Source organism: Octopus sinensis, linkage group LG15, assembly GCF_006345805.1.
Source record: "Octopus sinensis linkage group LG15, ASM634580v1, whole genome shotgun sequence".
Lineage (NCBI taxonomy): Eukaryota > Metazoa > Mollusca > Cephalopoda > Octopoda > Octopodidae > Octopus > Octopus sinensis.
Window position 1 is genome coordinate 56,010,582 of NC_043011.1, and position 10,000 is coordinate 56,020,581.

The window sequence follows — 10,000 nt, forward strand, 5'->3', positions numbered from 1 at the left end:
CGGACCCCACTTTCTGGACTGTTTTTTTTACCTGGATTTCTTGCATCATGTACCCACCTCATTCAGGCAACCAGATCGAAGTTGATTAATATTTATATATGAAACAACGAAAAAGAAAAAAAAAAGAAAACTTTTTTTTAACGGATTTTGTTGGTGAAATGATCAGGTACCCCACTTAATGATTTTGTGGCATTCCCTTAAGCTTCTTGAAACTGTGAGTTCATATCCCGCCGAAAGCAATATCCTTCCAAGGGTAGATAAAATAAGTACTCATCAAATGTTTTTGTTGATTAAATTGATTTCATTGGAAATCAATATTTGTGTGCAGTTGCTGTCTTCCGTCTGGTCACACTGCGCACTTGCCCCGCGTGTCTGAGGGCCCAAAGCTAATTTATGTATCCTGTGGTTTGCTGACAAAAATATAAATGCTTATTAGCCTCAGCTCATGGCTTTGCCTCTGGGACTATAAGTCCTTGTTTATCTGCTTTACTCAGCAAATAATAACCCTCCATCAGGCGAATTTCAATTCACTTAATCGCTTTCATTCTCCAGAAGCCGATAAAATATACACCAGTCTTTTTCTAAGGACCGAATTCCCCTTCCTTCAAATAACTGGTTTTCTTCTTACCTACAAATCAATAAGTTACAGGTCCCTATCAGGGTATATATATCATGTCATTTGCATGTTGTGCTAATCGACTTCAGAATGCAGGTATTTTAAGAATTATTACTTAAAGAATACATAATACAACAAATTCTTTAAACGTCCCTTGAGCTGATCAAATGATTTCTAGCCTGTTTTTAGTATTATTCTATCTAGGACTATATTATTCAAAGTACCCTTTCATTGTTTTAAGACGGTAGGTTTGTAATGTGAGAGAGGTTTGGCTGCTATCTCTAGCAGTTTCTTTGATAACACAGTTTCCTCGTAAGCAAGACTTGTTCAGTTCCATGTCAACCTTAGATTATAATCAAAAGCATTCCACCTTTGGCCATCGTGTAATTTTTTTCAGGACAACACTATCCGATGTATCACTTTTTAAAACGGAGAGCAGTGATTTAACTGATATTTCTAGCATAAAGGCTCTACACGTGAAAAACTATTAGCCCCAGGCAGGCAGGCTCTGATAAAGAAAAACTTAAAATCAAAGGCGTTCCAGTCGTGTTCATCCCGACTTTTTTCCAGTTATATTTCTGGGATGAAATGTATAATTTTTTTTTAAAGACGGTACGATAATGTGTGATTCTAAGGGAGATTGTCTGCTATTCTCGGCAGACCGAATAATCGCAAAAGGGCTAAATCCAATGTCAAGGAGCTTTCTCTGAGATAATGAAGAGTTCTTTGTGTAGTCGCACAATCTGCTAGTAACAACAGTCAAATCTCCCTAAACGCTAATCCAGTGTCATCATATGTGGTCAGGGACATATTCAATAAAATACCTATTTCTTTACTACCCACAAGGGGCTAAACACAGAGAGGACAAACAAGCGGATTAAGTCGATTACATCTACCTCAGTGCGTAACCGGTACTTATTTAATCGACCCCGAAAGGATGAAAGGCAAAGTCGACCTCTGCGGGATTTGAACTCAGAACGTAACGGCAGACGAAAATTCAGCATTTCGCCCGGCGTGCTAACGTTTCTGCCAGCTCGCCGCCCTATTCAATAAAATACCTTTTGATCGAGCAGACTTAAAGATCAAAGGCGTTCTGTCCGTGACCATCTCGCCTTTCTTTGTTGAGTTCAGGAACACATTGTCCAATATGAAGTCGAAATACCTATTTCTTTATTACCCACAAGGGGCTGAACATAGAGGGGACAAACATTGACAGACATAGGTATTAAGTCGATTATATCGACCCCAGTGCTTAACTGGTACTTAATTTATCGACTCCGAAAGGATGAAAGACAAAGTCGACCTCGGCGGAATTTGAACTCACAACGTAACGGCAGACGAAATACCGCTAAGCATTTCGCCCGACGTGCTAACAATTCCGCTAGCTCGCCGCCATACCACGTAAAAGAATCGTTGTCAACATGGATGATCGCAGTCATACAGGAACGACCCGTGCTGCGGTCACTGACACCGAATCAATAATCATTATCGATACACACGGCTAATCAATACAGTCTGATATTAGGGTATTTTCACACCTCCGTAGAGGTGCCTAAAAATTGCGATTGGCGCCCATTAGGCGCCATCGCGGGGTATTGGGAATAGTTTTCAACTAGCAATAACCACGCCTCGGATAACCCTCATTGGCTATGGTACCGCCTCTGCGCAAAGCTACCGATTACTGACTAGGGTATAGACTTATACATACTACGTATAGTATCAACTGCTGGTATAGATATTTTATAAACTCTCCAAGTTAATTTACGTATGGGTATAATGACAATAATTTGAAATAATTGTATTATTATTGTTATTTATAATTGTTTTCAATTAAAATAATAGCATGATATAAAAAAGATATTTATTAACGTAATGTTTTAAAAATATTACTTTATAGGAAGATTAATTGAACTGGGATGTACATGATTATCTCCCGTGGTCTCTTGCCGGCATCCGCCTTCGTTAATTGACTTGTGTCCGTTAAGAACAAATTATCAATTATAAATGATAAGAAATATAAATAAGCAAAAACAAAGAATAAAAAAAAGCCACAAATGAATTAATATTTTTGTTTTTATCCTTTATAATACGGCAAAATATACGAATCATGTATACGTCACTTATTTTCGCTAAATAGTTTCTATATTATAATATGTTTTAATTATGAAATATTATTTTCGATAACATTTTGAAGCGGTTAAAAAACCACAGCGATGTACTGCAATTATTATTATTATTCATTTATATTGGAGTTTATATCTTCAGTTTAGAAGCGATCTTAAAGAATAGCGTACCGTTTTCCATTTCGCAAACTCAAGATCGTATTTCCGATTCCGTAAGCTTCCGCATTTATTTCAGTTTCGCAAATAAATAACAACATTCAAAATAACAGAATTACTTTAGCAACAAAAGATTTAAATGAACGAAGACTTGTTTTCTTATAGCAATGATAACGGTCAATGTTTACATCTTGACCCGGAAATGAAAATCCCAAAAATATACTGGAATGGATGTAAAACAATGTGTAGGAAACGAATATAAAAAAAATGCGCGCAAAGCAACGGGAGGGTGGGGAGAGGACTTTGGAAAATTCACAAGATCCGAGCTTTTCCCTCGTAACATTAAGGAAAATGGGGGTTTTTTTCAATAAAATTTTATAGAAATACCTTTCAAACGGCATACATTACGATTATAACGAAATTTGTGGGGGAAAATCTTTTCCAAGAGGGTGGGGATGGGATTTCGGAAAATTCACAAGATCCGAATTTTGCGGGTCAAGATGTAGGGGTTAATGTTTAGGTTAGAAAAAGTTATTTATTTACCGTTACATTGTACATACCCAAAACCACCACGGGTTGCAATGTATAACTAGTAAATGGAAAAGCATGCAAGGTAAAAAGGAAAGTTAATTTCGGCCTGTATGTGTGTACACGTTCTCGTAGTAGTAACTCACAGATAAAGGTAGAATGATGTTGTAAGAGGAAAGAAATTGAGCTCGTAAAAGTTATAGACAAATTCCACCAGTCTCAAAGCAAACTACACATAGAATTTGGTGATTTGGTTCTTAAAAGTTAGCATGTTCTTATTATCTATATATATAAAACTGTAGTTGTGTGAGTGTCTGTCCCCTTCGATTTAGATTCCTAACTACTCCCACATTTTGCGGTGCAGTTTAACCAAATTCGAGTATCTTATAGTCGTGATTCATATCGAGCCCGTCTGAGTATTAGCGCGCGTCTACGATGAGTCTACGATTTTATAAATAATTTAACATCATTTTTTATTCCATTTTAATGCATAATTTTTCGTGTGTCGATGGCGGCGGAGTTGGCGTCCATGGTCACACCTGCACCTGTTTGCTTCTCCCCCTTCTTCCCTCCCTCGTGAAGCTATGGGGAAGGGAGTGTAAGGAAATCAACGTCGTAAAGCGTTGTCAAGGAGACCAGCGTTCTTTTAGAACAACGACTTCATGGCTTGAAGACACCAAAATAGAAATGGCTAAGAAAGCCCGAATTGGCATCTATAAGGGAAGTAACTCTCTAAAAATGCTTATATAGTTATTTCCCTTACAAACCCGAGCAACGCCGGGCGATACTGCTAGTATATGTATAAGTTTCTTAATCATTTTGACTTTGTAACACAATAGATATCAAGCAAAAAACCACTTTATTTGAAAGTTAAAAACTATTGATGCATTTTCAGACAACTTGTTTATATCAATCATACTTATTGATTTCAAATTTTGGCACAAGGCCAGCAAATACAGGGGAGGGGATAAGTTGATTACATTGACCCCAGTGTTGAACCGGTATTCATTTTATCAACCCCAAAAAGATGAAAGGCAAAGTTGACCTTGGCAGAATTTGAATTCAGAACATAAAGATGAACAGAATACTGCGAAGCTTTTGCCAGCTCACTGCCTTATGATAATCATGCATGCTTCTATGCCATAATTATGCTTTTCAAAACACTAACTCACTGATACAGATGTCCTAAAGCTTTAAATTATTTCCTGAAAGAAAGACACACCTAGGTACTGCATGTGGTACTCCATTGAGTATCACAGGTGTAAAAAAAAATATGAATAAATTATCAGAACAACATATAGATTATTTGGGAAGGAATCTATGTGTTGGATCCCTAATGTTTCCCTTTCCAGTTTTCTGGCTGCTTCGGCCTCACAAACTCACCTTTATTGATTGCTTCACCTTGAAGCTTTGCAAGTAAACATCAGAATACTGCAGTTGTCCACTTTTGCTACAATTTTCAAAAATAATGTAAAAAAAAATGTAAATAAGTTATATTTATAATAAGTCTACTTTTGCACAGTTGTGTCTAAGATGTTGCAAATCCTCATTTTCTGGTTCATCTTTTACATAAATTAGGTCCAAGCTTCTTTTGAAAAATTATATCTTGTGCTAAAGTAAAAGAAAAATTATCTCTAATTATACCACTGACCTCTGACCTCAGTCACTGTGAATCTTCTCATTCCTATTTTCCTTACATCTCCCCCCCAAACTAAGACTCACCATTCTCCACACCTCCATCTATCTTCACCATTTATTGCTTTCACTTCTATCCTCATCTCCTTTCACTCTTTCAGAATCCTATCCACCCAGCCATCCCCAATTCTCTGCCCCTATTCTCTCTCTATCCACCTTTTTATACCTTGACGGTGGACCCTAATACCTCATTTCCACCGTTGTTTCCCCATTTCCACCGTTGTTTCCCCATTTCCTCCTCCTCCTCCTGCTCTACAGCAAGACACATGTTCCTGTCCCTTTCTAATTTACCTCTCTTCACCAGTCACAAAGCCACCTCTGTCAATATTGTACTCCCATCTCAACTCTGGGAAATGATTTTGTCTTGCAGTAGTTTGCAGCCTGATACCTTCCTTGATGTCAAATCTTGTCTCCAAGCAAAGGAATTTATTCCATGTCTTTGTATATCAAAGCAGTGTTGGACCTTTCATTTATGTAGGGCAAATACAATGTCACCACTGTCCAAGAGGTGTCAGTATAAACACACAAAGAGGCAAATACACACACACACAGATATACACAGAGAGAGACATGGAGGGGAAGAGAAAGAATGGGAAAGACAAAAACCTTGTACAAGGTGGTATCAAAAGGTTCCCAGACTAGTTTTAATAAAAAAAAATAATTTATTCACCTAAATTTTAACATCATCTCCTTTGAAATGGTCCCCTTGCACAGCAATACACTGGTGCCAGTGTTCCTGTCACTTTTGGAATCTGGCCTGGAAATCATTTTCTGTGAGTGAAGAACATTCTGCAATTTGCTCTTGATCTCAACAATGGTGTTTAAACGGTGACTTTTGAGCTACATTTTCATCTTGAGGAAGAAATGGAAGTTCGCAGGTGCTAAATTTGGTGAATAGGGTGGGCGCAGAAGTGGTACCATGCTGTTTTTGGCAAAATACTCATGAGTAAGGAGAGCCTGATGCTCCACAGATCTGGTCGCTTTTGTTGAATGACATACTTCAAAGCGTCGCAGTAGATCTCTCAATTGACAGTTGGGCCCTGAGGGATGAATTCTTGATGCACAATACTACATTTCTGAGGGTGATGCTCATGGCAGGACTTCCAGGGACTTTCTTCTGCTTTTGAAGTGCCTGTGCCACTCAAAACATTGTGTATGATCCAATGTGTCTGTAGCAGACTTCCCAAGTTTAACACAAGATTTCATTCCGTCTCTTTGTTTCTGTCCGTGACAAAATCACAGACTATAGCAGACACGTGATCACAAAAACACAAATTTCACAATTTGCAAAATAAACGCAACAATGACACTCAGCACACAGCCTCCTGAATGTAACTGCTAGCTGTCACTGTGCAATTAGCCATGTGCTGCCATCTGTTGGCACACTACAGAACTAGGCCGGAAGATTTTTGATATCACCTCGTATTTATTCAATATATATATATATTGATTAATGATATTTGATTTAATTTTATTAATACAGAATACCTCAGATACACAGAACCAATGCCAACCACCACCATCACCACCTTTATATGGTTGCACATTACATATGATAAACCAAGCAATTTGGTGCTATTATCAGTGAAAGAATGTACGAATTTTGCTAAGAGATGTACTATCAGCCTTATTTTTGTGTGTAGATGTTTATTTATAATTTATTCCAGTGAAGCTTAAATGAGGAAGGAGACACCAATAAAACATCTTCTTTACCAAGTGTAGTGGTAGAGCACTTATAGACTATGGTTTCCCAAAAGCACTAGTTATTAATTGGACATATTAATTTATGGCAGAAGTTACATAGAGCAAACTCAGTTTGATTCTTGGTAGATATGATGGGCCCATCTCGGGTGTCATTAATTGTCTTATAATTAGAATTAGGTGCATCAATCATCATCATTGTTTGACTGTGGTCGAGACAATGGAATTTACTATGTTACGCCAGACTTCACGGTCCATCATAGCATTACGGAGGTCCCGTCGCTGGATGCCTGTATCCCTGGAGATTACATCAGGGTAGGAGAGTGTGCACCCTCAGGTATCGCGAGCATATGACTTCCAGAGGAGAAGAGTAGAAATTACCTCTTTTTCAGCTCTACAACAATGTCCAGCAAACTTGACTCTTCTACCTTTCGCAAGAGATGATACAGGTGGTTATTTTCCCATATATTTGTACTTCAGTTTGAGCTCTCATAAGGAGGCGAGTGTAGGTTCCATCCAACCGCCTCTCAAACTTCTTTGATAATGTCCAGGTTTCTGAGTCATATCGTAGAATTGGTTTGACTGTGGTCTTGAAGATTTTAAGTTTGAAATCTCTACTTAGATTTGCTGACCAGATCTTTACAGGCTGACCAGGCCATACCCTTTCTAGTTAGAAAATCTTTTTCAGATGATGATATGTATGACCCAAGATATTTGTAATCAGAAACCATATTTAAGAGCATATTGTTGAGAGTATGGATGATGAAATCACTGTTGGACAGGCACTTGTTTACATATTCAGTCTTGGACTCATTGAGGTAAAGACCTTTAATTGGATAGGGGTGGTAGCATGAGATGTGCAGTCAGTCGTTATTAATTTTACAATTTAATTTGCCCAAGTTAAATCTTGCTATCTACATGTGTGTGTGTAGTAAATCACTTTCTATTTATGTATGTATGTATCTATCTATCTGTCTATACAAGTATGCATACATACACACTCATGCACACGCACACACACACAAAGCACCCATGCTGGTGTCACATAAACAGACAACTGGAGCCTGGGCTGTTCTTTGGCTGGTCAGTTCCTACCAAACCATCCAGTCCAAGCCAGCATGGAAAACGGACGTTAAATGATGATGATGATGACACACACACACAAGACATTGGTCAGCCTGGAGTTATAGGTGCCAAAAAAAGGTGCCGTGCAGTGGGACTGAACCCAAAACCACATGGTTACAAAGTGAGCTTCTTCAACACACAGCTATCACTGTGCTATGATAATTTTCCTGTTCTGTGGAGATAGGTCCCTCGTCTGAGATGCCACATGCATGACACTTTCTTCAACGGCAACCTTGTACGTTCAGTTTGTAACCCAGGCTCGGCTGCTTGTCTGCTCGAGAAGAGCAAACTGTCAAAATATTGACCACTCCCCGACAGGTCTGTGGCAGTGGAGACCTCCAGCCCCCAGAAGACATCCGTAGTCACTAATATTGGGGTGGATATGACTAGCTGCAAGTGTGGTCCCCGTAAGTGAGAGGGCTGTTTCAGCGCATCTCCCTTGTTATCCTCTGAGGCAACCCCTTTCCCATTTTGTCAGCAGGGATCATGAGACAGTCTGAAGAGCCCTTTTTTTTTATAGATATTACTTGTTACTTTCTGTTAATATATGATATCAGTGCCCCATAAAATTGAGCGCCTTTTCAAACTCCACCTGTCTAACACCCATGGACATGTTTACAAAGTCAGAAAACAGCACAGCTCCCATGACTTTAGGAAACATTTTTTCACGCTGAGAGTTGCTGAAGCATGGAACAAACTGTCGGAGCACTGCATCCTTCAAAACTTCCATGCTTCCTGAGATTCGTCAACACTACACCTGATTTTCTCCCCTCCATACACACGCAAGCATGTATCTGACTCATACACTGTTCGCTTTCCAGACATTTGTTTGTTTGTTCCTTCTCGAACCATGCCTAGCTCATAAGGGCCGGTTTCCCAGTTTCTTGGCATATAGGTTCCCCACCAGGATGGGACGCCCATCCGTCGCAGGTGAGCTGCAAGAGGAAAGAGAGAGAGAAAGTTGTGGCGAAAGAGTCAGCAGAAATCTCACCATTACCTTCTGCCGGAGTCGCGTGGAGCTTAGGTGTTTCGCTCATAAACACACACATTGCCCAGTCTGAGATTCGAACCCACGATCCCTCGACTGCAAGTCTGCTGCTCTAACCACTAGGCCATGTGCCTCGACAGACATTTGTACATTACTGCACATGCTTTATATGCACTTTTGACAAGTTGTCGTGCACCTGAGCACTGTATACAATCATTTCATTATTATTATTATTATTTTAACTCAGGAGTTGTATAACACAGCATGAAAAATTACTTCCTTCTTCCCTGCCTGCAATGACTTACTCTAATTCCACATTCAAACTTACTCCTGTAGACATATGGGCTTTCCCAGTTGCTGTCTCTGTTCGCAATGTGTGGTAAGTAGCTTGCTTACCAACCACATGGTTCCGGGTTCAATCCCACTGCGTGGCCTCTTGGGCAAGTGTATATGTGTGTATATGTTTGTGTGTCTGTGTTTGTCCCCCACACCACCACCACCACCACCAACATCGCTTGACAACCGTTGCTGGTGTGTTAACGTCCCCGTAACTTAGCAGTTCGGTAAGGGAGATCCGATAGAGTAAGTGCTGGGTTTACAAAGAATAAATCCTGGGAGTCGATTTGCTCGACTAAAAAAAAGGCGGTGCTCCAGCATGGGCACAATCACTTGACTGAAACAAGTAAAAGAGAAAAAGTAAAAGATTAAATAAATAAATAAATAAATAAATAAATAAAAAAATATTTCTTTGGGTAAAAACCTCTTCTAACAATCGACGTCTACAAACTTACGCTTCATGTTGGAGTTAAGAGTTATCTCCCATGTTACCTGAGTTACAGTTATAAACATTATTTGGGAGATTATAAACATCGTATAAAAACATCCACGATGGAGGAGGTTAGCTCTCTTTTTTTATATATACTCACGCATATATAATATATATATATATATATATATATATATATTTATTTATTTGTTTCATATATATTCATTTATTTATGTTGTCTGTGTCATGTTACATATATAACGTATTTTTTCTTATATATATATATATATATATATATAATA

The 10,000-nt window shown here is 38.8% G+C and overlaps 1 protein-coding gene, 1 long non-coding RNA gene and 1 other non-coding gene across 3 annotated transcripts in view; 1 reads left to right on the forward strand and 2 right to left on the reverse strand.

Moving 5' to 3' along the window:
• Window positions 1-43: 43 nt before the first annotated feature.
• LOC118766373 lies at window positions 44-2,273 on the reverse strand. The gene is made up of 3 exons (XR_005002307.1): window positions 2,015-2,273; window positions 1,675-1,778; window positions 44-1,440 (listed from the first exon to the last, which is right to left on the reverse strand). It is a non-coding gene; the product is annotated as an uncharacterized LOC118766373 (long non-coding RNA).
• Window positions 2,154-2,289, reverse strand: LOC115220047. The gene has a single exon (XR_003882434.1). It is a non-coding gene; the product is annotated as a U4 spliceosomal RNA (small nuclear RNA).
• Window positions 2,290-9,793: 7,504 nt separating this feature from the next.
• LOC115219862 (cilia- and flagella-associated protein 58-like) overlaps window positions 9,794-10,000 on the forward strand; it is a 72,443-nt gene continuing 72,236 nt past the window's right edge. Inside the window, exon 1 of the mRNA XM_029790155.2 lies at window positions 9,794-9,829. Within this exon, the coding sequence (XP_029646015.1) occupies window positions 9,821-9,829 (9 nt within the window). The 5' untranslated portion in view covers window positions 9,794-9,820. The remainder of the gene's footprint in view (window positions 9,830-10,000) is intronic.